This window comes from Dermacentor albipictus, unplaced genomic scaffold (assembly GCF_038994185.2).
Source record: "Dermacentor albipictus isolate Rhodes 1998 colony unplaced genomic scaffold, USDA_Dalb.pri_finalv2 scaffold_11, whole genome shotgun sequence".
In the NCBI taxonomy this organism is placed as follows: Eukaryota; Metazoa; Arthropoda; class Arachnida; order Ixodida; family Ixodidae; genus Dermacentor; species Dermacentor albipictus.
In genome coordinates, this window is record NW_027225565.1 from 9,310,686 (window position 1) to 9,338,630 (window position 27,945).

The 27,945-nt window shown below is 46.8% G+C and overlaps 2 protein-coding genes and 1 long non-coding RNA gene across 4 annotated transcripts in view; 1 reads left to right on the forward strand and 2 right to left on the reverse strand.

Moving 5' to 3' along the window:
• The window catches only part of LOC139051258 (inner centromere protein-like), a 100,042-nt gene that overhangs the window by 60,053 nt on the left and 12,044 nt on the right, over positions 1-27,945 (reverse strand). The window contains exons 3-5 of one of the 2 annotated variants that reach the window (XM_070528262.1): positions 10,992-11,135; positions 9,758-9,836; positions 2,578-2,818 (exon numbers count right to left, since the gene is read on the reverse strand). Coding sequence is in view for 1 of the 2 variants with exons in the window: in XM_070528261.1 (XP_070384362.1) it covers positions 2,578-2,818; positions 10,992-11,135 (385 nt within the window). In the remaining variant the exon portion in view is untranslated. The remainder of the gene's footprint in view (positions 1-2,577; positions 2,819-9,757; positions 9,837-10,991; positions 11,136-27,945) is intronic. The other variant, XM_070528261.1, reaches the window with a different exon arrangement.
• LOC139051262 (uncharacterized) lies at positions 12,623-27,345 on the forward strand. The gene is made up of 3 exons (XR_011509291.1): positions 12,623-12,662; positions 12,801-13,794; positions 27,233-27,345. It is a non-coding gene; the product is annotated as an uncharacterized lncRNA (long non-coding RNA).
• On the reverse strand, positions 14,009-15,440 carry LOC139051261 (uncharacterized). The gene is made up of 2 exons (XM_070528267.1): positions 14,251-15,440; positions 14,009-14,170 (listed from the first exon to the last, which is right to left on the reverse strand). Exon 1 carries the CDS (start codon positions 15,087-15,089, stop codon positions 14,727-14,729), a length of 363 nt encoding a protein of 120 aa, XP_070384368.1. The 5' UTR covers positions 15,090-15,440; the 3' UTR covers positions 14,009-14,170; positions 14,251-14,726.

Sequence of the window (27,945 nt, forward strand, 5' to 3'; positions counted from 1 at the left end):
TCGCATCACTTTACCATAAGTTACTATACAAATCGGGATACTGGTGTCAAGACAATGTTTTTGAAATGTTCTGCCTACCACACTAAACCAATCATGTTTAATTTGCAGCTTTAAGAGGCAGCGCTATAGTGCTACAATGATGCATTAAGCTACAGGCATGGCTAAGCACAACTGATGTTGCAGGCATGACAAGTTAATAAAGGGGAGTAGAACCAAAACTGAATGTGTGGTAACTGAAAAGCGTAGTTCATTTAAGGGAGAGGGAAAAAAAAGAAAAACGTGGCACAGTACATGGCAAGTCTAGATTAGGTCATGCACAATTTAGAGCGTCTGCCCTAATCTGTTGGATCTGCCACAGAATATGTGTATCTATCGTAACACACATGTTAAAAGATTGCTCAAAAGAATACTGACATTTCAGACTCGCATTTTTTTTTTCGCTAAGGGAACGTCCAAGCCCTTTAAAGCTTAGAAAAATTACTGTCAAGTGCTACAATACTCTAATGATTTACTATGTTTGTTTTTACGAACCACTTACAGTACTCGGGACACAACCCATGACATGATACAGTGGTTCGCTCTATATCCATGATTGCAGCAGCTACCACATACAAGCACAGCCTGGAGAAACACGGGCACAGCACTCTTGTTTATCATTATTACTATTATTTTCTTTAAGTGAGTAACGTCACCACACCTGGTCTTAGTGCTATACGATATCAGCAAATTTTGCTATGTGTCACGGCGTCACGATAATCTCAATGATGCCCAGACAGGCATTGAGAGACAACTTCAGTCAAATTAACATATCTCTGGTTTCTCAAGTTTCACACTTAATGAGAAGAGAATATGAGTAGCTGTCTTTTTCTTTTCATTCGTTACGACCATATATAAGCAAAAAGACCATGAAGCCAGAGAAGGCAATTATAACTTATTAAATAAAATGTAGAAATAATGAGGAAAAGCGAAATAAATGTAAACAAAAATACAACTTGCCACAAGTGGAAGCCAGACCCACATCCTCTGCATCATGTGTGTGGTGCTTTACCAATTAAGCTGCTGTGGTGGCCATTCTCCCATCCAATTTCTAGGGCTTTATACATGTGTAAACATTATCCCTAGGATTGTTAGCCAGTGCCCATATCATAGCCATGACAGTGAATGCGGAACATTCTTTGAACCCCAAGCATTGTGTAGTACATGGGCATAAGATAAGCACACAACTGGAAAATAATCCTTTGCATGCTACCTCAGAGAATCTAGGCTGTCAAAGTCAATGCCCTTGCTATGCGACAAGTTTCTGAGCAGCTAAAACATTACAGCTGTTTGCAACTATAGAAGCAAACAATGAAGCCAGGGAAAACATGTGGGAAGTTAACTATTACTAATTAAACCGCAGAAATAATGAGCAATAAAGGAAATCGAAGTGGACGATAAGACAACTTGCCACAGGTGAAAGCCAAATTGCTCATTTTCACATTATGCATGTGGTGCTTTACCAACTAAGCTATTACAGCGACTAAGTGCCATACTTCTGCATGCAAGAAGGGCATGGTAGCATTTCTACAACTGAAAACATGTGTCGCAGTGAACTTGCATTAAATCAAGCCTGATGGGACTGACAAAGTGGACTGAATTATCCTGTGGGTCGAATTAAACAAGATGCAGGAAAATAAACCTGCCAGAACACACCACTGACTCAATGTGCAGTAGTTGCCCTATTCTAACATACCCCCGAATTAAATGCATGGCCACTTTCTGTGTGTCCAAAGCAGAAAACTAATGCAGAGATGACATAAAACTCACCAAAAGGTAGAACTCTAATGCACATCCAATATTTAGCAAGAAAAATAAGCAACGGTCTAATGTGTTACACGTGGGTGGCCGACTTTTCTAAACTAAGCTTTGCCGCAATACGGCCTTGTTATGCTGCAAAGCCATACGACATGTCCTATTGCACCCCGGAGACAATTTTCTTGAAAAAAGGCACACGTTAGGGTTGGCTAAATACCGTGATCAGACATCGTGAGTTATGGCTATTGCTTGAAAAAAGCATGCGTTAGAATTGACTAAATACCATGATCAGACATTGTGAATTATGGTTATTGCTTGAAAATCCTCCTACAGCAAGCTGAAAATAGGTGCTTTCAGCAGGAGATGATGTGTCTTCAACGCATTCACTGTCCAAGCTTCGCTGAGACAGATGCTGCGATTAAAGGGGTCACCACAGGGGCCAGGCACATGTGTGCTGACTGGTCAAATCTGAATTCTCTGGCAAAGGCCAATTTTAGGATCAAAATAAAGAAAGCTTGGGCCATAGAAATGGACGGGCAACGACCAGGACTTAAGGTCAGGGTCGAGTCAACCGAAAAATTCAATTAGCCGGAGTCGAATTAACAGAAGTCTACTGTACTTCACTGAGCCAGGCTGTAATAGCTGAAGTAGAAATATTTAACAACAAACCATCAAGCAGCATACGACACCTTCAATAGCGCGTGCCCAGTTTATACAGCGCCTTACTTATTATGAAGGCCTCCATACCATGAAACGAAATAAACAAAATTAGACATTACTTACTTGACGGGGGCTTGGCTTTGCAAGAGGCGTAGCTGCATCTACCCTAACTCCAAATACCACTTTTTTGTTGGCGGCCCTGGTAGCCTTTGCCGCAGATTTGAGCTGCACGACAGCATTTTCCTTCTCGGGGTCCTCCGACGTTGTGGATGATCTTTCATCTTGCACAGTTACAATTTTCTTTGCTGAACTGCGCTTCTTGGCACCCTTTGACACCGAACGAGTCTGCCGCTTCGGTAGGGCTCTATTAGACATGGGTGCAAAAATGAGCATAGTTGGGCACCTTTTTTTAAGGATGACTGATAAATAAAAAAGAAGATATCTTAAATCGTTTTCGAAACTTCAATTCTCGGCGAGAGCTGACTAAAAAACAAGATACGAGTGCAGTGTGACATATGCACACAGCTTATTTGCTCTGGATCTAGAACATGCAATTTTTAAAATTGTAGCTATTATTAAGGAAGGTGGCAAGGTAGGCATGTTAAAGATAGGCTATCTTAAAAAATGAAAGCATGCTAATTCTAATTTAAGTGAGAATTTTGTACAATGGAAGCAGCATACACATCGCTCAGAATTGGCATATAATACAACACACCGCTTAACCACAAATGTACTAGAGGGATGATATCAATAAGAATTAAAGTTAAAGTAAAGGTTTCCTTTGATCATGGCTTTGCAAAAAGCCCACCGGTTTCCATTTTGATCCCCACTTTTTGTTACCAAAACCCGTTTGAGATGGCAAGTAAACACGTTCTTTAGCATAACCTGTTTTCTTTATTGGAGAGCTTGCGGCAAATTAAGCCCACTGCAGAATTTCATGGTTGGAATGTGTGGTTGTATTTCTGGATACCTACTATATGCACAGTGAGCTACAAATGTAGCAGCTTCAGTTTCTATGAAAGAAACAACATAAAACGCATAATACATTTAATTGACACAATGTATTGTACATATCCCTGATAAAACCAGTAAGCTTGCATGAAAACAAAGGAGAGAGAGAGAGAGACAGAGAGAGAGGGAGGGCACCAAGCTTTCATATGAATAAAAATGATGCATGTGCATCCTCTCTCACACACAAATGAATGATTTTTCAGATAAAAAAAAAGAATACTCCACCTATTACGGAAAAAGTACAAACTGAAAATAATAGACAAAAGCTACATGGATACAGGACTTCAGAATGGCAGGAGCAACTAGAAAGAATGGGATGCCAAGGTGCAGCAGCATCACCACTAATCAGACACATTTCAGACACTAGTCATACACCATACAGCTTTTCAATTCACCAAACTAGGAAAAGGCATCTTCTCCTTCCTGAGGGGGTGCTTGAACTTTAGGTTAGCGAAATTTATTTGTACAGTATGCATTTTTAAGAAAAGTCTCACACAAATGTCTTGTGTGAAACAGCTCAGAAATTTGTAAGCGCAAGCACATATATAATTTTTCCATGAGAATTATAAGTGTCAGCTGTTAGTTAATTCGGGTTTAATGGCGCAAAAGCGACTAAGGCCATGCTGCACCAGTCACAGGACAGTATAAGATCTAATGTTAAGGGAGTTATAGCTCTGTCACCTTAAAGTCGATGTAGATAATTGGTTTCACCTAGAAACTGGAACAGGTTAGTCAATGGCACTAGTGGGTCATCGCCCAATATTAAAGCAGGGTGCAGAGGTATATGTAAGTGATACAAATTTTTGAAATGTTTCCGTCTCTGTGTTTCAGTGTGTGGGCATGATATAATGATGTGGGTTACTGTGAGCATTTCGTGACATTTCTCGCATGTTGGTGGACTTTCGTTTCGAAGTAAAAAATTGTGTGTTAGATGCGTGTGTCCAATTCGAAGTCGACATAACATTACCTCATAGAACCGTTCTTGGCGAGTGCATGATTTCCACTTGCGAAGCAGGGGTTTAGTTATGTGTAACTTGTTATTCACGCACGAGTTCCATTCTTGTTGCCATTTTGATGCTAGGGCCTTACGAACCGCTCTGATGCTGTCTTTGTATGGAAGTGTTATGTGTGTGATGCTTTTGTGCGCTGCCATGGATGCGCTTTTATCTGCAGCTTCATTCCCTGCTATCCCAACATGGCTTGGGACCCAGCAGAATCGTATGGTTCCTTCGTATTTCTTGTTAAACACTATGTTTAAGATATCGCCTAGCAGAGGTTCAGACGCGGAGTTTAAGTTAAGGGCTCTTAGGGCACTTAACGAGTCGGTATAAATAATAGCATTCTTCTGCTTGTCGGAAGTAATTTTCTTAACTGCCATCCATATCGCATAAACTTCGTCGGTAAAGACTGAAGAAAAATTATTTATACGAATGCTATTTTTCCAATTTTTTGTTACGATCCCGACACCTACGTATTCTTGTGTTTTAGAGCCGTCAGTGTAAAATTCTGAGTAATTTTTATATTTTTCTTGGATAGCTCGGAACTCTTGTATTACATGCTCTTGTGGAATGTCTTTTTTCTTTATATGTGTTAACGTCCAGTCACACAGCTGTGTAAAATTACACCACGGGGGCAATCTTGGTGGCCTTTCGGCAACCTGCAGGGCTTCGGGAGGAACATCATAGGTCTGACAATATTGTTCGTGTCTTAAGATGAGTGGCCGAATCATGTTTGGTTTATTTGTGTAGTGTATTCATGATTGGCACTGTGTTACGATGTTGTAGCATATATGTTGTGGTGATGACCGAATTCTTAGTACATAGAGTGTAAGTTGTGCTCTGCGGTGCTGTAATGAAGGCTCATTAGCGTCAACGTATAAACTTTGTACAGGCGATGTCCTGTAGGCACCACTCGCCAGTCGTAGGCCAAGATTGTGAACCGGATCAAGTCGCTTAATGTAGGACTGCCTAGCTGCACCATAAACTACACTACCATAGTCGAGGATGCTACGTACAAGGGACCGGTATATACGTAATAGACATGTTCGGTCAGATCCCCAGTGCTTACGTGATAAAACCTTAAGGATATTTAGCGCTTTATTTGCTTTAATTTTAGTTGCGTTAATGTGGGACAGGAAGTTCAGTTTAGTGTCAAACGTTACGCCTAGAAATTTATAGTGTTCTTTGACGGGCAGCGTTGTACCATGTAAAGCGAGACCTGGAGTGCAGTGTAACCCTCGCTTCTGCGAAAAGAGAACTGTGACAGTTTTGTGTGTTGAGAACAGGAAACCATTTTTATCAGCCCATTGTGTAAGATTATTTATTGTTACTATTTGTAGTTGTCGTTCGCAGGTGGGTAGGTTTGAGGTGCGGCAAGCTATTTGCAAATCGTCCACATATATTGAGTGCATAACTGATGGTGGGATGACTTTATTTACAGAGTTCATTTTGACTATGAAGAGCATCGTGCTAAGAATGCAACCTTGTGGAACGCCATTTTCTTGTGTGAATGTACGCGAGAGTATTGTGCCAAGACGTACTTGAAATGTTCGATTTGACATGAAATCGCATAGAGAATTTAGCATCCTTCCGCAAATTCCCATGTCAGCCAGGTCTCTCAGAATTCCATATCGCCATGTGGTATCATAAGCCTTTTCAAAATCAAAGAAAACAGCAAGGCAGTATTGCTTGTGAAGAAATGCATCACGTATTTCATGCTCTAGTCGCACGAGATGGTCAGTGGTGGAGCAGCCCTTTTTGTATCCGCACTGGTGTTTGTCTATTAGGTTTCTTGTTTCTAGGATGAATGTGAGTCTTATGTTTATGATGCTCTCATAAGATTTGGCTAGACAACTTGTTAGTGCGATGGGTCTATAGCTGCTAGGGGATGTAGCGCGTTTACCAGGTTTTAGAAAAGGAACTACTACCGCTTTTTTCCAATCTGTGGGCATTACCCCAGACTCCCATATTTTATTGAAGAATTTAAGAAGTGCCCCTACCGATGCTTGGGATAGGTGTGCCAGCATCGTGTAGTGCACACGGTCAAGACCTGTTGCCGTTTTTTTACCAGCAGAGAGAACTCTGTTCAATTCATGTATTGTGAGGGGTTTATTGTACATTTCAGCTGAAGCCCCAGTGGTAGGCAGCCTCTCTTTCTCAGCCGATTCTTTATATTTTAAAAATGTACTTGAATAGTTTGCTGAGCTGGATATGTTATGAAAGTGTTCACCTAATAAGTTGGCCTGGTCCTGTACTGTTGTTTGTGTGCCTGGACATGTAAGTAGTGGTATAGTGTATGATGAGTACTCTCCTCTAAATTTCCTCACCTGGTCCCACATTCGTTTTGATGTGACTGTACTATTGATTGAAGATATGTATTTTTGCCATGATAATTTTTCTGCATTTCTTCGAATATATCGCGCTTTGGCTTTGGCCTGTTTGAAATTTAGAAGATTGTTATAAGTGGGGTACCTTCGTAGGATTCCCCAGGCCTTATTTTGTTCTTTTTTGGCTTTAGTACATTCGCTTGTCCACCAAGGATTTAGCTTTTTGCGCACAATACCGGAAGACTGCGGTATCGCCTTTCCTGCCTCTGTGATTATGACTTCAGTGATTTTTTTATTAAGTTCATCAATACTGAGCTCTGGCGAAAAGACATTTTCCAGTTTCACGTTCTGCATAAAAACCTGCCAGTCAGCGAGCTGTAATTTCCATTGGCGTGGTCTAGTTAGTAGGGTTTGTGGTGATGATAGGTGTTTGATGAGTGCGGGTAAGTGGTCGCTACCATATGATGTGTCGAGAGCTTCCCATTTAAAATCAGTGAAAAGAGGGGGTGAACAAAAAGCTAAATCTAAACAACTAAAAGTGCGGAAAGTCGGTGAGAAATAAGTCGGCGCGCCTGAGTTTAAAAGACATATCGTTTGACAGAATAAAATCTTCAACGAGTTGCCCTCTTTGGTCAGTTTTGACACTGCCCCAAACAGTACAATGAGCGTTAAAATCTCCTACCAAGACAAATGGCTCCGGTAACTGATCTGTCAGATTTTCTAAGTCTTTGATAGTAAAATGTGTGTGGGGTGGAATATATAGTGAGCAAATGGTGATTGTTTTGTAGGATAGAATGGTGACAGCTACGGCCTCTAAAGATGTATTTAATGAGACATTTCGGGTAGGAGTGCCGCCCTGCACGACTATAGCCACTCCACCTGACAACCGGTGGGAACAATCGCGGTCCTTTCGGACAACGGTGAAGCCTTTAGGGAATTGAGTGTGTTTAGGGCCTAAGTTTGTTTCCTGTAGGCAAAATGCAACTGGCGAAAAGTTATTTGTTATGTCTTTTATGTCACCTAAATTGCAAATCAGTCCTCTACAATTCCAATGCACGATAAAAGCCATAGTGGCAGAATTGAGAATCGTAATTTACATATATGTGCTAAGTAAGTGTAGGTGACATTTGTTAGTGGGAATGTACTATTGGAAGAACGGTAACCATTCAGGTTACCGGTCCCTTTGTTCGCGTAGTTATTGTGAGCTTGTCTTTCTTAGTGCGCTCCAGAGAGCGCTGATGTTTTGGCGTCGATGACGCCGGAGTTTTGGTGTCGACATCCATAACCTTCTCCGAGGCGCTGGATGATCGAGAACCGGGCGCCGAGACGCGCGTCTCAGGCCTGGGAGTTCGATTTAGCCTGGGGCCCTGTGGGACTGGGGTCTGCAGGCCCATCTGTGATGATGATGATGATGATGGAGCAGCACTGGCTGCTGCCACCAAGGGGACGGATGGAGTTACTACTGGGCCACTGACTGCGGTCCCTGTAGACTCCTGAGACCACTGCGGTGCTGGCCCCTGCCGCACCGCACTGGCGTAGGTTGTTAGAGGTAGGTGTGCTAGTTTTTTTCTTGCTTCATAAAAGGAAATCTTCTCTTTCACTGTGATTGCAATTATTTCTTTCTCTTTCTTCCAGCAGGGGCAAGATTTTGAATATGCTGGATGCTCTCCTTTGCAGTTTGTACAGTGTGGAGCAGCGTTGCAGTTCTCCAATTGATGGTCATTGGCACTACACTTTGCACATGTCGATTTACCTCTGCATGATTGCGATGCATGTCCGAATCTCTGGCACTTGAAACACCGCCTCGGGTTCGGGATATAGGGTCTTACGTTGATCTTAAGATAGCCTGCATCAAGTGTAGTAGGTACAATACTGGCGCCAAAGGTAAGTATAACGTGTTTGGTCGGGATTTGTTCGTCATTTCTTCGGAGAGTTATTCTTTGAACCTTGATTACATTTTGTTCTTGGAAACCTTCCAGGAGTTCTTCATCGCTCAGGTTTAGGAAATCTTCTGATATTACGCCTCTGCTTGTGTTAAGCGAACGGTGTGCTGAAATTGTGACTTTGATGTCTCCGACACAGGTGAGATCAGCAAGCTTTTCAACTTGATCTTTGGTTTTGAGTTCAAGGAGGAGGTCCCCACTTGACATCTTTGAAGCTTTGTATTGTTTTCCGATTTTTTCGATTAGGCATTTTGCTATTAGGAATGGGGATACTTTTCTCATTGGCAGAGATCCTTCACTGTGGATCACATGGTAGCGTGGGAACGTTTCTGCATTGGTTTTCAAAGTGAAATCGAAGATTGCTTCAGTGCGCCCTCTTTTGTAAGGACGATCTGCAAGTGAGGGGAATGCATTTGCCATGTATTCTTAGAATATTCAGCGGCGATGGTAGCCACCCACCACCGAGCCCAACAAGGGGACGCTACGAGGTTAGGAACATACCTGTAGACGTCAGCTATACAACGCCGCTATAACCTAATATATGTACCCAAGGCTGGGTAGATACACACGGTTAACCCTTGCTGCCTGGAAAATGAGAAGAAAATTGAAGTGAGTAGAAGACAGGAAAGATTCAAAGTGAGAGAAAAAGACGAAGAGTGGAGAGGGGGACAGGAAAAGGCAACTACCGATTTCCCCCGGGTGGGTCAGTCCGGGGGTGCCGTCTTTGTGAAGCCGAGGCCAAAGAGGTGTGTTGCCGCCGCCGGGCGGCCGTAAAGGTCCAAACACCCGGCATTGGCTCAACCTCCAGGATCCCCTCTTCCCCGGACACGGCTAAGCCGCGCACGGCTACACGCGGGAGGGTCCAACCCTCGTGTGCTCGGGTACGTGGTGTCGCAACACACCAAACGCCTGCTGACGCAGACGCCCCTGCGGGGAAGTGTCAGCTGTGGATGTTTGGTTGATCTTATCTAAAAACACCCCCACAAAGAAATTTCAAGAGTGTGGAAGGTGGTTGGCAACTCACGCAGTAGAAAATGACTTCTTTGCACTGATGCGAGCCTTTTGTTTTCGTCCAGGCGTTTTTGGCACGGCAAACACACTCTCTGGGAGTTGAGAAAAGAAGCAGCAACTTGGACTTCTTGCACAAGTTAAATACTAAGTTTGAGAGCCTTGAGCATTAGCACAAACTGCCAACAAGAGCAAGCAGCAAAATAGACATGTTTGATCACATTATAGGGACGTTGAGCACTGTGGTGAAACGGAAACACCTGGAGAAGGAAACAGAAAATTAGCTATGTATAAAGACGAGTGTCTCAATCGCACCCAGCATAGTTTGACACAAAGTTAGGTCTAGTACTATCACTTGTTTGATGGATACACCACAAATATTATTTACTTATTTATAAATACTGCAATCCCTAACGAGGATTTTAGCAGGGCGGTTACAAAAGTTACGAGATCTAAGAAACTGGCTCACACACATAAAATTGGCAAGGCACACCATTATTTGCAGATTGCGTAGGTTTAAATGAAAACATAGCTTCCTTTTGAAATGCCACTAGCTTTACCAATATGACCACTGTATGTATGCCAATTTCCCTCATTCGAAGCAACTAAGGTGCAAATTCCCTAAATGTTCCAGAACAAACATACTCTAAAAATGCCAGGTTTGCCCTGATGGTAGTCACCTCTGAGTCTAACAGCTAACCATTGAAGAATGTACACAGATATTTCGTGAACCAGCATGACATGTTTACTGCTAAAGAAAAACGAGAACAGGGGAAGGAACAAAAATGATACAGCCAGTAGCTCCAAACTATTCTATTTAGCACAGGCATGCACTCATATGCACAAAGATTTCACATGCACAAATGCACTGATGAGCTGACATGTCCCAATACCCTAACAGGGAACCGACTTGTCAAAGAAACTTATCTCCGTATCATACAACTTAAAAGTGTCACTGACACAGTGTGAACCCGTCTCCATTATGTCATATGCATCCATTAGTTTGCCTGCAGTCTGACACCTACGTAAAACTTAATCTGGAAATGTGGCTCACAAGAGCAGTCGTTGCAGTGTACAGGCAAGTATGCCAAGCCGTCTTTATTTAACTTTAAACTGTGTTCCCTGGCTTGGTCATACAAGCAATGGCTCCTCTGCCCTATGTAGGACTTGCTACACCTGCTACACCAAGCACAAGTTTTTCCAAAACATAATTTATGAACCTGTGAATAGAAACTGAAGCAGCTACTTACACGGAGTTTGCAGCGACGTTAATGTTTTCCAACACATCTGCAACATGAGCTCGTGCACGCTCATTTACATCGCGCAGTTCCTGGTGGCAATCTTTTATGCTTTCCTGCAGGTTTGCAAGTGCAGTCACCAAGGAGAAAGAGGTCCTGCAATGTACAGTATTCATTCTCAAATTAGTGGCAGACACAGCCTTTCCTTCAAATCTACATCTGGCAACTATTTACAGAAGACCAATACTGAGAACTTGTTCAAAAGGTTTGAAAGTAGGAGCACATTTGTGAAACAGTCCAGTGTTTTAACACAATAGAGCTACAGCTTCCATGTCCAAACAAAACACCCAGCAAACAGAAAGCTGCATGGAGCATGTACTCTTGTTAAACTGGCGGTTAGTGGAAAATAAAAGGCTAAATAGACTAGACATAATAACCATGTTTCATGTTCTGGCTGCATTTCAACATACCATATTTATAGTGTTCATATAACATCTTTATATCCATAATATGCACTACAGTGTTAATTATTGCATGTCTTAGGGCCGAAATTACCGCATATAAGAGAAAATTAACGCACAACATACAAAGTTTTTGTAAAAATGAACTTATGCCATAAAATGACTGGTTATTTGGGCTACTTTCTGCGCTTAGAGCATTTTCATAATGACCAAAAATGCTGAAAAAAAGGAAACGGGCAACAGCATGATTTAGAGGGCACTAGAGCAAAGAAAATGGCTGTGGCTTAGGTAAGGTTAAGCCCAGGATGCGAAGCATACTAGCCTTTATTTTAGTTGTTGAACCACTGTTTAGCCTGGTGAACTGCTGTTGCTTGGCTATATTTGGTTCGGCTAGACGAAGAAACAACTCATGCATTACTTCTTCGCCTTCAAGAGTGGAACGCGACAGCGTTCCCGTCGACCCGCCAAGGGGTGTAAGACAATGGGCTACAGGGCAGCGACTACGCGTCCCGCATTGGACGCGGTGAGCGTCGAGCAAAGCAGCGTTCGGCGCGGCAACGAAATGTGCGCCTGAGCAAGAGACGCACGCCTTAGAAACAGCGCGTTTCTAAGGCAACACCGCATTCACTAGAGGCGCTTTTGTACCGCTTTGAAGCGTTGTACTCGTGGCTCAGTGGTAGCAGTGGTAGCGTCTCCGTCCCACACTCCGGAGACCCTGGTTCGATTCCCACCCAGCCCGTCTTGCAAGAGTTGAGCCAAAGCCACTTCTCCTCTGTCGTGACGTCACGGTGTCACGTGATTTCATGGTCACCGCCGCGCCTGAGGAGCTGGGTTGAGCCCTCGTAATATGCTTCGCATAAAAACGGTTACGTCATTCGTGGTTCTTGCATTTCTGGCAGCCCGCGGGTAGCCAGAACCGTCCAGCGCGAGCAAAACGAACGCCCGGCGGAAGTGCGTAGCGCGGTGGGCGGAGCAACCCGAGAAAAACGAAGACGCTCTGGCTGGCTCTGGCAGCCCGCGGGTAGCCAGAAGGAAAGTGTCTGCGTTCACCCGGTGAACGCAGCGCAAGCGTTAGGTTCACGCAAACGTCACGTCCGGGACGCCACATCCGGTCTTTGTTTTTTTACGTCCATGATGTCACATCTGGCCTTTTTGGCGGCATGATGGCAGGCTCGGAGTGCACGAAGCGGTGGATCGCTTATTTTTCGGGCTTTTGCTTCTCGTAAGTATACTTCGTCTTTGAGTTTGATGTGCATCTACTACGCGTAGCTAATCTTTCGACTGCATGATGCCATATATAGGTGTTCTGTGATGATACTTTATAGCCAGGTTCCTCACGAGCTTTTGTGATGCATTGCAGGGACCGCCACACCGGCCAGCCAGTGCTACAGTGTCCTAATGCAGAGAACGTATATTACACGGAACTGCGCTCCTTCAGAGTTATAGTCTTTGTCAGAAGCACGTAACAGTAACATTACTTGGTTACGGTGCTGCTACATGGCAGAATATTTGAATGGCAGATGTCCCGAGTGCGGCATGTAAGTACGTACGTACGCGCGCTTGTTTAGCCTAAATAAGAGTTTCTATTGTTCCCCAATGGAAATGCACATTCCTGATGCATGGTTCAGATCTGCCGGCTAAGGGCGGTAGTGAATAAAGTCACCAAATTGCGGCCTCGTTGCGGTCTCGCATTGCGGCTTCATTGCACGGTCGGGAAAAATTGCTTTAGAACCAAAACTTCGCTGCGCTGTCAGTAGCCATTCACTGATAAGCTTTCTCCGCAGCGTAATGCTCAGTGCAGATGTGATGGGGGTTGTGTGTGCGGTCGGTATGTGACCGATATTCCTGAACGCAGTGTCATTCAGCGATGTGCACAGCTGTGGCTGATTGTAGAATGTGGGCTGTGACAGGAGTGATGGGGACCATGCTCCTGCCTCGGCCAAGGTTGCAGCGATTTCAGAGCTGCAGGGAGCGCCCAGGCAGAACCTAATCTCGGCCCTATGCTGCAGCTCCAGCTTCTTGAGACGGGCACGTGGTAGTGCCACGAGTGGGAGGACGTACCGCAGGCGTGAGGTGGCTACTGCATGGTACAGCCGCAGAGCCCACCTAGTGGTGCAGCTCTGTCCTCGGGCAACAAGCTGGGAGACTGCCTTGTGGAACGGAAGGCCCTGGACATGCAGGGTCTTGACAGCAGGCAGCCAGGTCAGCCGGTGATGAACGTGTAGCCCCGGGTACGTCACTGCCGGGCTTCAAGGTCGCCTTCCAGTTGCAGCTGTGCAGCGGGCGGTTGCTCTTGGGTGGAGCAGCATGGCCTCCGTCTTCCTTGCCGAGATGGCAAGGCCAATGCAGCTCAGGTAAGCAGCGGCGGTGTCTAGGGCTCTTTGCAGAGCCGAGCGCGCACTGCTGTGGCTGTGTGGTGGATTTCGCACACATAGGGCGATGTGGTCCGCGTTGATGGAGGTATTCACGTGGTTGTGGGGGTCAGTCTGCAGGACAGCAGGCAGTCAAGCCAGGTTGAACAGGAAAGGGCTCACCACTGATCCTTGTGGGACGTCCTCTACCAAATAGGTCCAGGGCCTGCTGAACGACTGGATAGGGCAGGCCGTCAAAGGCCCCCTTCATGCCGATAAGCACCAGGAGCACGGCGTCACCGCAGGCCTTGGCCTCTTCCAGCGTGGAGGCCACGTCCACGATGGAGTCCGCACTGCATCAGCTCCGCCGGAAGCCTATCTGCTCATCGGCCAGAAAGCAATGGCCTCCATCAGCTTGCAAGCAGCAGAGGTGAGTGAGACTGGTCGATAGGAGCTCACGTTTTTCAGCCGGCCTTCAGGATGGGGGCCACGTAGGCTGTGCGCAATGACTCCGGCACCTGCCCTGACTGCCAGATGTTTAAGCAGTCAAGCAGGTGCAGCTGCTCGCTGGCGGCCAGGTTGCGAAGCATTTGGGTTCCTGGTGCACTGGGCTCCTGGTGCACTGCGATGCTTGGAGCTCGTGCAGCGTCAGCGGGTCCTGGTAGATAGCCATAACCTGGCTCGATGGCCACCCTGGGTGGTGAGAGAGAAGGGAAGACGGAAAGGCAGGGAGGTTAACCAGGCTGAGTCCAGTTTGCTACCCTACACATGGGGAGGGGAATGGGGAGTGAAAGAGGAAGAGAGAGAACTTAAGTGTAGGATGTCTATAGTCGGGCACTCAAGTCTGTTGCCCTCAGGCAGCGAAAAAGCGCTCGGACTGCTTTCTGGGCCAATGAACTGTGAGGCCAGGCTCCCAAGACTGGATGACAGGCCATTTACAGAAGCGAAGACCCTGTGTGGTGGTTGTGCAGGCAGCTAGGCAGGCTGACGGAAGGCTGCCCTACCTTCAGGATGGCTGCAGTGCGTGGTACAGCCAGCGCAAACTGGTTGGCGAGGAGCTCCGCAAGGGCCTCTTCGCTGATGCTCAGCGTGATGGCCACGGCGAGGACAGGTTGTAGGCTTCCTCTCCTGCTGGTGAGGGATTTGAGCAGTCTCCAAGCCAGGGGTCCCCTGGACCTGCCCTCGATGGCAGAGCAGAGGCTCCTCCTGCGCCGGGCTTGGCGTCTGCAGCGGGCATCTGCACGTCTGTACTCGGTCCAATGCTCTACCTTGCCCGTCCGGATTGCTCCACGCTCCATACGGCACCTGGAGGCACGAATGTTGAGCAGGTGGAGGTCCGGAGCGGGGGTATCTGGTTGGGTAGAGCACTGAACGGTGGCAGCCTGAGCACAATCCGCGATGGCGCTCAGGAAGTCACGGCCATCGTCCAACTTGCTGCAGTGCTTCCGGAATAGGGACCAGTCTGTGACGTAAGTTCTTGACCTAGGCCTTCTCCCAGACCTGGGGCTGATCACAATAGGGAAGTGGTCAGACCCCCATCTGTCCGAAGTTGTGGCCCAGGAGTAGGAGCACTGCTCAGTGTTGAGGGAGAGGTCAATGGCCGTGCGAGCTCTGCGGTATACGTAGGTGGGCTCCCTGGTGTTCCAAGGTCAGCAGGCCAGCTCAGCTGATGCCATCTGTGAGGCCTTTGCCTCAGCGGGTGCAGCTGCGGCTTCCCCAATCCGTGTGGTGTGCGTTGAAGTCACTGCACAGGACTGCATGCCCACCAAGGCGAACAGCCAGCTGGATGAGGCTGAAGGGATCCCACGGCTTTCCTGGACGGATGCAGATGCTCGCCACAGCCGTGTCCTGGCTGCCAAGGCGTACCACAATGGCGCATGACTCCAAGGGGCCACCGGCGATGTCAGCAACAGGTAGAACAGCACGCGCCAGGGTGCTGCGGACATAGATTGCCGTGCGTGGCTTTCCTGGCTTTGGACTCCATCTAGGCAGGGTGCCGCAGTGCAACTGCGTGTGGCACAGGTGGTGGCACCCGAGTAGTCGGGAAGCCGTAGGTTCTCGGCCACGGCATGTCTCCAGCAGTGCGAGTACCGTATAGTGCGGAATATAGGTTGAGGTTTTTTCCCAAAAATATTACTAAAAGTTCACCCCTTGACTTACATACCGGCCCTTGGCACAGCATGAATAGTCGTCTGGCAGCATGTAGGAGCGCAGACCTTTCGGCATCCACATTGTTATCGCCCCCTTGGTGACCGACGCGGCCCAACTCGCGGGCGCTGCGCGGTTCTTTATTCTGACGAAGTTCTTTATTCTATGGCGCAGTGCACCCGGAGCTCAAAGACAGGGTGGCGGATTTTGTCCGCGAGCATCGTGCCAGATCTTTGCCAGTCGCAGCAGAACTCATCTGCATCAAAGCTATTGAGATCGCCCGAGAATCCGGACTGCCCAAGGAACAATTCAAGGGCTCCATTTATTGGGTTCGTCGCTTCATGCAACGCAAGGGATTCGCACTTCGACACCGCAAATCAATCTGGCAGAAGCAGCCAGAGGCATACGAGGACAAGTTGGTCGAATTCCAGCGCTATGTTATCCGTCTCCGGCAGCAGCATGGCTACATGTTGGTACAGATCGGCAACGCTGATGAAATGCCGGTGTGGTTCGACATGCCGTCGCTCACCACAGTGTGCGAACGCGGCACAAAAGAAGTCGAGCTTCTTTCTACGGGGAACGAGCATTCACCGTGATGCTCGCGTGTACTGCAGATGGCAGAAAGCTGCCCCCATACATAATATTCAAGAGGAAGACGCTGCCGAAAGAGGCTTTCCCACGGGATGTCGTTCGCGTGAATGAAAAGGGCTATATGGACGAGGCCCTCATGCTCAATTGGATTAAGACCGTCTGGAATCGGCAACCAGGGGCACTCTTGCGGTGTCCGAGCATGCTCGTCTTGGATGCCTTTCGCGGGCACTTGACCGCAGGATTGAAGCTGGCACTCCGCGACGGGAGGACGGAACTCGCCGTCATTCCGGGAGGCATGACGTCAACACTTCAGCCACTGGACGTCGTGCTCAACAAGCCTGTTAGAGACCGTGTCCGTGAACAATATAATCAGTGGATGGCCGGCGACAACCTGATGACCCCAACCGGCCAGCTGCGCAGGCCGCCTCTCGTCACTGTGGCCACATGGGTGTCGCAGGTTGTGCTCGCTGCCCGACGATACGGTGGTGTGGGCATTCAAGAAGTGTTGCAAAATTTTTTGCATAAGCCAGGAACGCACACAGGAGTCCAAAGAACTTTGTCACCAGGAGAAAAAGTTACAGCACAGTGGGTCGAGTCGTAACGAAACTTGCGAGCGTCCTGGGAGACGTCTGTGTTAAGCGGGGCGAGGCATCTGCACTCTGCGAGGCGAGACACAAACTGTTCCAAGAAAGGAACTGATGGGGGTACAGGAGTCGAAAGGAATGATACATTAAGAATGAAACTTGGTGAACAGCCATAGATGAAGAAAAAATGTTAAAATCCAGTGGTACGTTGCGTAGCCATGTTATAGGCGAATGTCATGAACGACAGGATTGCATCCCCGTTCGTGTGGCCAGGGTAGATGTATAGTCGCATGCAATATGACTTGCAACACTCTTGTTCGTTGTTGAAGGGGCTCCACGGCTGTGCAGCAGCTCTGACATTCGAAATAGCAGTTTAATAGACACCACTAATTGAAGCTGTGTTTCGGTCTGGAACTTACCATGTGTCTGCACAGCCGTACAGCCTTGGAACCCCTTCGACCACGGGCACCGGTGTTGCAATTCATATTGCACGTCACTGTACATCGCAATCATCAAGCTGTTGGTCTGCGGATGGTAACTGGAAGTCGTCTTGCGAATTGTGTTAGAGGCGCACAGAACTTCGGTAAGGATAGAAGAGACGAAGACTGCTGCGGTCACTGAGGAGAACGCGCGGAGCGCTGCGGTGTAAGATAATGTTGTGTAGAAAGAAATCAGCGACTTCAGCAGCAGTCCAGGATGGTAGAGATGCTGTCTCCGCATAGCGTGTTGGATGGTCTATGGCCGTTGCAATCCAACGATTTCCATGTGAGGTCATGGGAAGAGGACCGTACAAGTCTATTCCAACTACTTCAAAAGGCGAAGCGGGACAAGGCAGAGGTTGTAAAGAGCCAGAAGGAGCTGTTGGGTTTGCTTTGACAATGAACGCAGGGTGCAACATACTTCGCAACGGCTGAAGATGGGCCAGGCCAGGAGCAGCAACTTCATATTCTGTTGTAAGTCTTGTGGTAGCCTAGAGGACCAGTCGTCGCATGATCGTGAAAGGCTTCAAGCACCTCACATTGCAGAGAACATGGTATGACCGGGACCCATTTGTTGCCATCGATGTGATAAATGTTGCGATGTAAAACCCCATTGTGCAGCTTGAATTGATTAAGTTGTCGACGAAGTCAGGCGTTTGGCGGTGACGAAGAATCTTCCATGCGTTGGAGAATAGTTCAGCAGTATGGGTCGATGCGTTAGTGGGACACAAGGACAGATGGGCTGTTGTGTCTTAGCCATTCGAGGGCTACAATGGGTAAAGCCGATGAAGAGGACTCGGGACGTACACAATCGCGGAGAGGTTATGGTGAATCGTCATGATTCGGCAGAGGGTAGCAAGAGAGAGCATTGGTGTCTTGATGCTTCTTTGCAGCCCTGTAGGTGACATTGAAATCGTACTCCTGTAGGTGAAGCACACAGCAACCCAGGTGACCTGATAAATTCTTTAGCGATGAAAGCCAGCACAGTGTGTTATGGTCGGTAAACACTGTGAAATGGCGGCCATGAAGACATGGGTGAAATTTTTGCACGGCCCAACAGCAAAGCACTCCTGCTTGGTTATGGTGTAGTAATTTTCTGCACTGGTTAGTGCACGACTAGCCTAAGCAATTACTCGTTCGCGGAATGTGTTGTCGCATTGTAGTAGAATGGCACCGAGACTGACTGCTAGCGTCGGTGTGAAAGATGGTGGGCGCGGTTGGATCAAAGTGGCACAGTACTGGGTCTGACGTCAGGGCATGTTGCAAAAGCAGGAAAGCATGTTCACATTCGTCGGACGAAACAAAGGGTGCATTACTGGGGAGGAGTTGATGGAGCGGGGACGTAAGTGTAGCGAAGTTGCATATGCAGTGCTGGAAGAAGCAAGTCCAAGAAAACTGTGCATGTCTTTTTGACGCAGTGGACACAAAATTCGAGGATGGCAGTAAGCTTCTCGGGGTCCGGACGAATACCTTCTTTGCAGACTATGTGCCCCAGAACTTTGATGGCCTTGCTGGCCAAACTGCATTTGTGTGTGTGTGTGTGTGTGTGTGTGTGTGTGTGTGTGTGTGTGTGCGCGCGCACACGCGCGTGTGCGTGTGTTGAGCTGCAAACCAGCATTTGCAATACAGGCAAGGACTTCATCATGATGATGATGTGTGGTGTTTTTTGGCGCAAGGGCCAGGTTTGGCCAAAGAGCGCCATCACAAGTGGTAGTGTTAACGATGTATTATGGAGGATGTGACTTGGCTGTAAAGTGGCCTAAAAATAGTCGCTATAAAGTGCGTAAAATCCATGTACTATAAAATTATGGCGATGACGAATGACTAATACTATGAACATTAAAATCCATCGCAAAAGGATGATGCAAAATAAAAATATATAGGATGGTAAAATTACTTGGAGCACTGCTGCCTCGCCAGAGCCCTTGAAACCCAAGGGCCTAGAGGCATGTGCTATACTAAAGAGCTATCGCAGCGGCATCCTCTGAAGAGAGGACCCGCTACGAACATGTGGGGCTAAAAACATGCAGGACAACATCTTTTAGGAAACTTAGGACTGCGTTGGTGTCAAATAAAGGTTCTGGGCCGAGTAGCATTACGGGATGTAGGGGGATGTGGTGCCGGTATGCTAGCGAAAAATGTTTCCTTCTTTCGGATTCGGCTGCCCGACACTCTAGGAGGACGTGGAGGACGGTCAGCCTCTCCCCGCATCTACCGCAGGTTGGAGGATTATTTTCAGTGAGTAAATAGTTATGCGTGCCAAATGTGTGTCCTATTCTGAGGCGACAGAATAGGACATCTGTTCGCCGCGATTTTGTTACGGAGGACCAAGAACCTAACTGTGGCTTTATTACGTGCAGTTTATTATTTACTTCTGCGTCCCACATACGTTGCCAGTGGTTTCGCAGTTTTCTTCTTAGGAAAGGCTTCAGGTCTGTGACAGGGACCGAAGCAGTAGGACTAACTGAATGCAATGAAATGGATGTGGCCATTTGGTCAGCTAGTACGTTTCCCTCAATGCCCCTATGACCAGGTACCCAGCATATAATCACATGTTGGTTTGATATATATGCTTTACACAGTGCGGAGTGGAGTTGATTAATTACCGGATTTTTGTGGCTACAGAAAGACATCAAGGCCTTCACAACACTAAGGGAGTCTGTATATATAACTGATTTCTGGAGTTTTGACTTATTTATATGCTTTGCGACCGACAGCAGTGCGTAAGCCTCAGCCGTAAAGATACTAGTTTCCGGATGCAGTACATCGGTTTCAGAGAAGGATGGGCCGACGGCTGCATAGGACACCCCGTCGTGTGACTTCGATGCGTCTGTGAAGAACTCCGTGCAGGAGTATTTGTGCTGGAGTTCCCGGAAATGCATTTGGATTTCAATCTCTGGAGCATGTTTTGTAACTTGCATGAAGGATATATCACATTGTATCAGCTGCCACTCCCAAGGAGGTAGCAGCTTGGCTGGATGCATTGGGCAAAGCTCGAGGATTGGGACACGCATTTCGTCACTAAGTTCCCTCACACGCAGCGAGAAAGGCCGTCTTACGGAAGGACGATTATTAAATAGTGTAGCATATGTCGTATCGTTAATGATATTAAAACACGGGTGTTGAGGATTAGAGTGGACTTTCAAAAAATATGTTTGGCTGATGTATGTTCTCTGCAGATGAAGTGACCACTCATTTGATTCTGCATATAAGCTTTCAATAGGACTTGTTCTGAAAGCTCCAGTGGCCAGTCGGATTCCTAGATGGTGGACCGGATCTAGCATCTTTAGCGCGCTCGGGGCTGCAGAATGATAGATCACGGCACCGTAGTCCAACCGTGATCGAATGAGGCTCTTGTAAAGATTCATTAAACATTTTCTGTCGCTGCCCCATGTTGTGTGGGATAGCACTTTAAGCAAGTTCATTGTTTTTAAGCATTTGTCCTTGAGGTACTTTATGTGTGGAATAAACGTTAATTTGGAATCAAGTATGATGCCTAAGAACTTGTGTTCTTTTTTCACAGGAATTCGCTGACCATACATTTCGATAGTGGGTTCTGCAATGAGCCCTTTTTTTCTTGTGAAAAGCACACAAGAACTTTTGTTGGGGTTAACTTTAAATCCGTTTTCTTCTGCCCATTTAGACACTTTGTTCAAGCCCTGTTGAACTTGCCTCTCACATACAGTAAGGTTGCAGGATTTGAAACCCATCTGTACGTCGTCTACGTAAACAGAATAAAAAATGGCTGGCGGTAATGAAGCACGAAGGGTGTTCATTTTCACGATGAAGAGCGTGCAGCTAAGTACACCTCCTTGAGGTACACCAGTTTCCTGTATAAAAGGCCGCGACAATACATTGCCGACTTTCACGCGGAATGTACGGTTGGACAAATAGCTTTCTATTAGGACGAGCATATTGCCACGGATGCCAATTCCCGACAAGTCTCTCAAGATTCCATAGCGCCACGTAGTGTCGTACGCCTTCTCCATATCGAGGAATACGGATAGGAAATATTGTTTATGTAGAAAGGCGTCGCGAATGTTTCCCTCAATGCGCACAAGGTGATCGGTTGTGGACCTCCCTTCTCTGAAGCCACACTGAAAGGGATCGAGGACATTGTTAAGTTCAAGGAAATGTACAAGTCTGCGGTTAACCATTTTTTCAAAAACCTTACAAAGACAATTGGTAAGAGCTATCGGACGGTAGCTTGCCGCCAAGCAGGGGTCTTTACCCTGCTTAAGAACAGGGACCACAATCGCTTCTTTCCATGCGGATGGGAGGCATCCCATAGCCCAAATAGCGTTGAAAAGCGTGAGTAGTGTAAGTTTGGTGTCAGTGTGTAAATTTCTGATCATTTCGTACATGACTCTATCAGGTCCCGGTGCAGAGCTTTTGCATGTGGTCAAAGCAGCTCTCAACTCTGCAATACTGAACGGCCGGTTATAAGGTTCATTCTGTCTGGATTTTTGTATTATTGGCTTACATTCTTCTATTTGTTTGTATTTCAAAAATGACTGCGAATAGTGGTTTGAACTCGACACGCTCTCAAAGTGTTCTCCAAGTGTGTCTGCCTGATCTTTCAGTGTTTCACCTTGTGTGTTCACCAAAGGAAGTGAATATGTTTGTCGCCCTTTTATCCTATTAACCCTGTTCCAGACTTTGGCCTCATCTGTATAGGAGTTGATACCAGATAAAAACTTCTGCCAACTCTCTCTTCTGGCTTGTCGGCGGGTTCGCCTGCCTTGGGATTTTACTTTTTTAAAATTGATAAGATTCTCCGCAGTGGGGGAGGCGCGTAGCATCCCCCACGCTTTGTTTTGTTTCTTACGAGCGATCCTACAATCGTCGTTCCACCACGGGACTCGCCGTTTGCATGCCAATCCATTTACTTGTGATATACATTTAGTTGCGGCATCTATTATAAAGGCTGTAAAATATTCCACGGCAGCATCAATTCCTAACGAGGACATGTCATCCGATGATATACTAGTTAAGTTACGGAATTTCTCCCAGTCTGCTGTCTCAGTCTTCCACCTAGGAGCCTGTGGTGGATATTCGTCTTCTTTAAGTGTTCTTAATAGTACGGGGAAGTGGTCGCTTCCGTAAGGATCGTTCGTAACTTCCCATTCTAGTTCAGGCAGTATGGACGGAGAAACTATGCTCAGATCAATTGAAGAAAAGGTATTGTTTGCAAGACAGTAATATGTGGGTTTCTTCTTATTCAGAAGGCACGCACCAGAAGAGAAAAGGAACTCTTCAACGAGACGACCTCGCGCATCGATACGAGAGTCTCCCCACAAGGTGCTGTGTGCATTGAAATCGCCAAGAACAACATAAGGTTCTGGCAATTCATCTATGAAGGACTGAAATTCAGGTTTCTTTAATTTGTAATGTGGGGGTATGTAAAGCGAACAAATAGTGATGAGTTTGTTCAGCAGGACAACTCGAACCGCCACTGCTTCGAGGGCCGTTCGTAGCTGTAAACTTTGACACGCTATGCTTTTTTGAATTACAATGGCAACACCACCCGATGATGCGACAGCATCATCGCGGTCTTTGCGAAAAGTAACGTGTTGTCGAAGAAAATTTGTGTGTTTTGGTTTTAAGTGTGTTTCCTGTAAACACAGCACTTTTGGATTGTGTTTGTGGATGAGTTCTTGTACATCGTCAAGGTTTCTAAGGAGACCTCTGACGTTCCATTGTATGATTTGTGTATCCATATTTAGTGTAAATTAGTGCTGTGTGTACGGAAACGGAAGTGATGCATTAGATTACAGAGCTCTTTCGAGGCCCTGTAACCGGGGTTTTGCCTTTTTTTGAAGCGTTCGAGGGAACCTCGCCGCTCCTTAGGCGCTTGGCGCGCCGTGAGGATAGGTGTTGTGTCCATTGCCTCTTGTGAGGCGCCGGACACGCGCTCTTGCGAGCGAGAAGTTTTTCGGGAGAGTCTCACCTCGGAAGGCAAAACCCCTGCGCCCACCTGCCCGGAGGTCGATGGGGCTCCCTGTGGAATTTGGCTGCGCCGGCTGTTGCCAGCGCTGGGAGCAGCCGGGGAGGTCGAGGCAGCCTCGGCTGCGCCTACCTTCGGGGCCACTATCGGTACTGCGGCATCGCTGCGTGTAGCGCAAGTTGCCGCCGATAACTTTTGTGGGGCCGGCAACCCAAGGGTAGCCTGGCCGGTTTGCTGGTTGGATGGAGTAGGCTTACCTACTTCCACCCTAGGGGCAGAAGCCAAAGGTGCCTGCTCGCTGCACGCGGGCATGGCACTTGGCATTGGCCGCTGCGACGCCGCCCCCCGACGCGCCGCATCAGCATAAGGTGTGTTGTGGAAAGGAGAGCACCTTTTACGGGCTTCCTTAAACGAAATATTTTCCTTGACTTTCAGGGTGATTATATCTTTTTCTTTCTTCCAGTTTGGACAGGAGCGTGAGTAAGCGGGATGGTCACCACTGCAGTTCACACAGTGAGGTGTGCCACTGCAGTTGTCGGAGGGGTGGCCCTGCACTCCACATTTTGCACAAGTTATTTGACCACGGCAGCTCTGCGAGCCATGGCCGAACCTCTGACATTTGAAACACCTTCTAGGGTTGGGGATATATGGTCGAACATTTAATCTGATGTATCCTGTTTCGATAGTTTCTGGCAGTGTGCTGGATGCAAATGTTAGGATAAGATGCTTTGTGGGGATTTCCTTATTGTCTCGTCTAATTATAATACGTTTTACTTCAGTGACATTTTGTTCTTTCCATCCTTCCAAGAGTTCAGCTTCTGTCAAGTCTAGGAGGTCTGCCTCTGACACGACTCCCCGTGAGCTGTTCATTGTTCGGTGTTGTGTAATAGATATTGGTATGTTACCAAATGTCACGAGACTGCCAAGCTTTTCGTACTGTTGTTTCTGAGGGATCTCGAGGAGAAGGTCCCCGCTAGCCATTTTCGTTACCTTATAACCTGCCCCTAAGGCTTCGGTCAAAGATTTTGCTACTGTAAATGGAGAGATAAATCTAGCTTGTTTTTCAGGGCTCTCACTGTGTACTACGTGGTATTTTGGATAGGTCTCTTTCGTGCGGTTGAAACAAGTGCTTAAGTCTTCGGTGCGTCCCCTCTTCTGAGGGTGACGATCAAGTAGGCGGGGAAATGCGGGTGTTCCCATAGTAATTTGGTATGTTTTCAGCAGCAATGGCGGCCACCCACCATGGAGCCCAACTTGGGGACGCTGCAGGACTTAACGGGTAAGGCTGCAGGCGCCAACCGTACACTGCCACTATAACCTAATATATTATACCCAAGGGAGGGCACATACACAAGGTTAACCCTTGCCGCCGTGGAGAAAGGAAGTAAATGGAAGAGAGAAGAAGACAGGAAAGATGAAAAAGGCGAGAGAGAAAGACGAAGATTGGAGAGGAGGACAGGAAAAGGCGACTGCCGATTTCCCCCGGGTGGGTCAGTCCGGGGGTGCCGTCTACGTGAAGCCGCGGCCAAAGGGGTGTGTTGCCGCCGCCGAGGGGCCGTAAAGGTCCAAACACCCGGCATTGGCTCAACCCCCAGGATCCCCTTTTCCCCGGACACGGCTAAGCCGCGCACGGCTACACGCGGGAGGGTCCAACCCTCGTGTGCTCGGGTCCGTGGTGTCGCAACACACCAAACGCCTGCTTGCGCAGACGCCCCTGCGGGGAGGACTTCATCAAGATGTTGCAAATGTTGTGAGAACATGGTTGAAAACACAATGTCGTCGAGATAGCACAGACAGGTTTTCCATTTCAAGCCACACAAGACTTATCGATCATGCGTTCGAAGGTGGCAGGCACATTGCAGAGTCCAAAAGGCATCGCACTGAACTCGTAGAGCCCATCAGGGGTAGCAAATGTCGTTTTTGCTTTGTCGGATTTGGACATCGGTATTTGCCAGTAGCCTGGTCTAAAGTCAAGGCTAGAAAAATACTCAGCACCGTGGAGTGAATCTAGTGCATCATCCATCCGTGACACGGGGTGAACATCTTTGCGCACGATTTTGTTCAGCGCACGGTAACAGACGCAAGAACACACTGAGCTGTCTTCGTGACAATTGCAACGACATGAGTGTCAACAGCTCAAGTGACAGTTGATCCACGAGGCAACAGTTGGGGTTCGATTTGGTTTATTGCAGTAAGCAATGCAGACCCCTCAGAGAAGCGAATAAGGCCAGGGGTAATCAGAATTGCTCGAGATAGGGTATGGTCATAGGGTAGAATGAATACGCCGCCATCCACAATGTTACAGGAGTTGACACCTATAATCTTTTCTCTAGGTGGCCAAAGAACGTAATCGGAAGAGGTGACGAGACGAATGCATTCTTCGTGGTTAGGAAGAGAATTGCCAGTGGCATCATCCAGTTGTGTGAGGCGCTGACGACAAGAGATAGAAGCAAACGCCAAAGATAAGAAGTCCCACCCCAAGATGAGTTCATGGGTCACTCACGAAATACCGCAAAAACAATGTGGTGAAGAATTTAGTCTATGGACACACGAACAGGACACGGTGCGATTGGACGAATAATAACCTTGGCCGCTGCACAAAGAGAAAGGCCGGAGTAAGGCAATTCTTGTGTTTTATAGAGTCCCAAACAGTCACATGGCAATAATCGCCAAGCGTCTTGTAACATGGAGCCACCTCAGAATTGCGCCAAACAAAGATGATGGATGCAGCCAGTCTTGCCAGATAACTACATTTTGACTATTCTGTATTGTTTGCATTTTTTGTGTAAAAGGAATTGTCGCAGAGAGTTTTATCTTCAGTGGCCTTCAGTTGACGTCATCTGCTACAACTAGCACATAAGTTAACTCCATAGCACCACTAGGATGGAGACATTGTGTCGTGGGGTGCTTCCTTAAAAGTGGACAAGAAGATTCTAAAGGAAAAGTGTGAGATGGTCACAGTAATAACCAAGGCATTTGGCATGGGAATGACCCAGCTATGAAAGTATTATCAGATGTGGACAAGCATATAATACTAAATGGCGCCTTGCACGAGTCCCAAGTGTCAAATGTAATGAGTATTGTGCATTGAAAGGGCCAAAAATGTTTTGTACATGCAAGGGAACACTATGGGCATTTGATAACAGTTGCTTAGATGTACTACATTAACAGGAACCAAACGAACTCCCTTAGACATAAGCATGCAGCAAATTTAAGGACTAGATGAAGCTTCAAAGAAGTAACTGCATTTCATGTAGGATAGGTGTGAATGACCTTTGTGCACGAGATCAGTGACAAAAACACTAAATGAATGCAGTACAGTGTCTGTATCATATCTTGTGCAGACCAAACTAGCCTGGAGTTTCAGCGTTCCTTGTCAGTTCATTTAAATAGGCACTACATTGTTCAAAGTGCAATATTGTTCTACAAAACATAATATGCAAGATGTAGCATGCTAACCCTCGTGGCTCAACAACTACTGAACCGAAACCTCAATGAGCAGTGAAGCTTCCTTGTAATTTTCATCGTAACCATACTTTCGCTCTTGAAAGTGAACCTCTTTAGTGAATTTGCTTGTGTATTAATTTTTCTTTAGGCAAGTATTTTTTATACATGTTAATGTCTCAATCCTGCTTTTTCTTTCCGGGGCTAAAACAAAATTCCTCTTATTTCACTTTGATCTTTTGACCTAGGAAGCCATCATCTGGTGCTGTGTACAGCAAGCACATGCTTCGGGCAAGGAGGGAGCCAGCACCATATCTACATCAGCAAGAACCTCGGTGCTCAAAATAAACATTTTCTGTGCAAATACCTGTCTTTTTATACTTCCAGCATGAATTAATAAGTTTGTTTTGCCTTCACATGCAGGAAGGTTTATAGGAATAAATAGTGACTGTTGAATGCCCAGGAAAAGCCTTGAAGCAATTCTACTTGTACAGTGATAAAGTACATGTGTACTTGAACTTGATAGTACAGAAACGAAAGGCAAAGTAACAGGAAAAATGCTCGGGGCAGCAGTCGTATAAATGGTAGATGAACACAGCTAATTGTGCTGTCCAGTTTCATTCAGTTTGACCAAATGTTGCAAGAATTGCCTTCAATATGAATCATTCAGTTTAGCCAGCTAAAGTCGAACTCGTACAAACTTTGGAATGTCTGCTGGGAATTTTAGCATAAATGGTATGTGTGCATCCTTCAGCAGCACCACAAGCCCAGTAAGGTTTTTGCGTTACTGTCCCCCCTCCCTTGGGGTTATTGCAGTGTCTACTTCAAGTGCTTGAGGGTATAATGGAAAATGACTCCATTCTCCAATGAGAAGGCTATATAAATATGCAGGACAAGAGCTTGTAGGCCTGGTTATAAGCATGAATTAGATATGTATAGACCAAAGGCAATATGAATACAA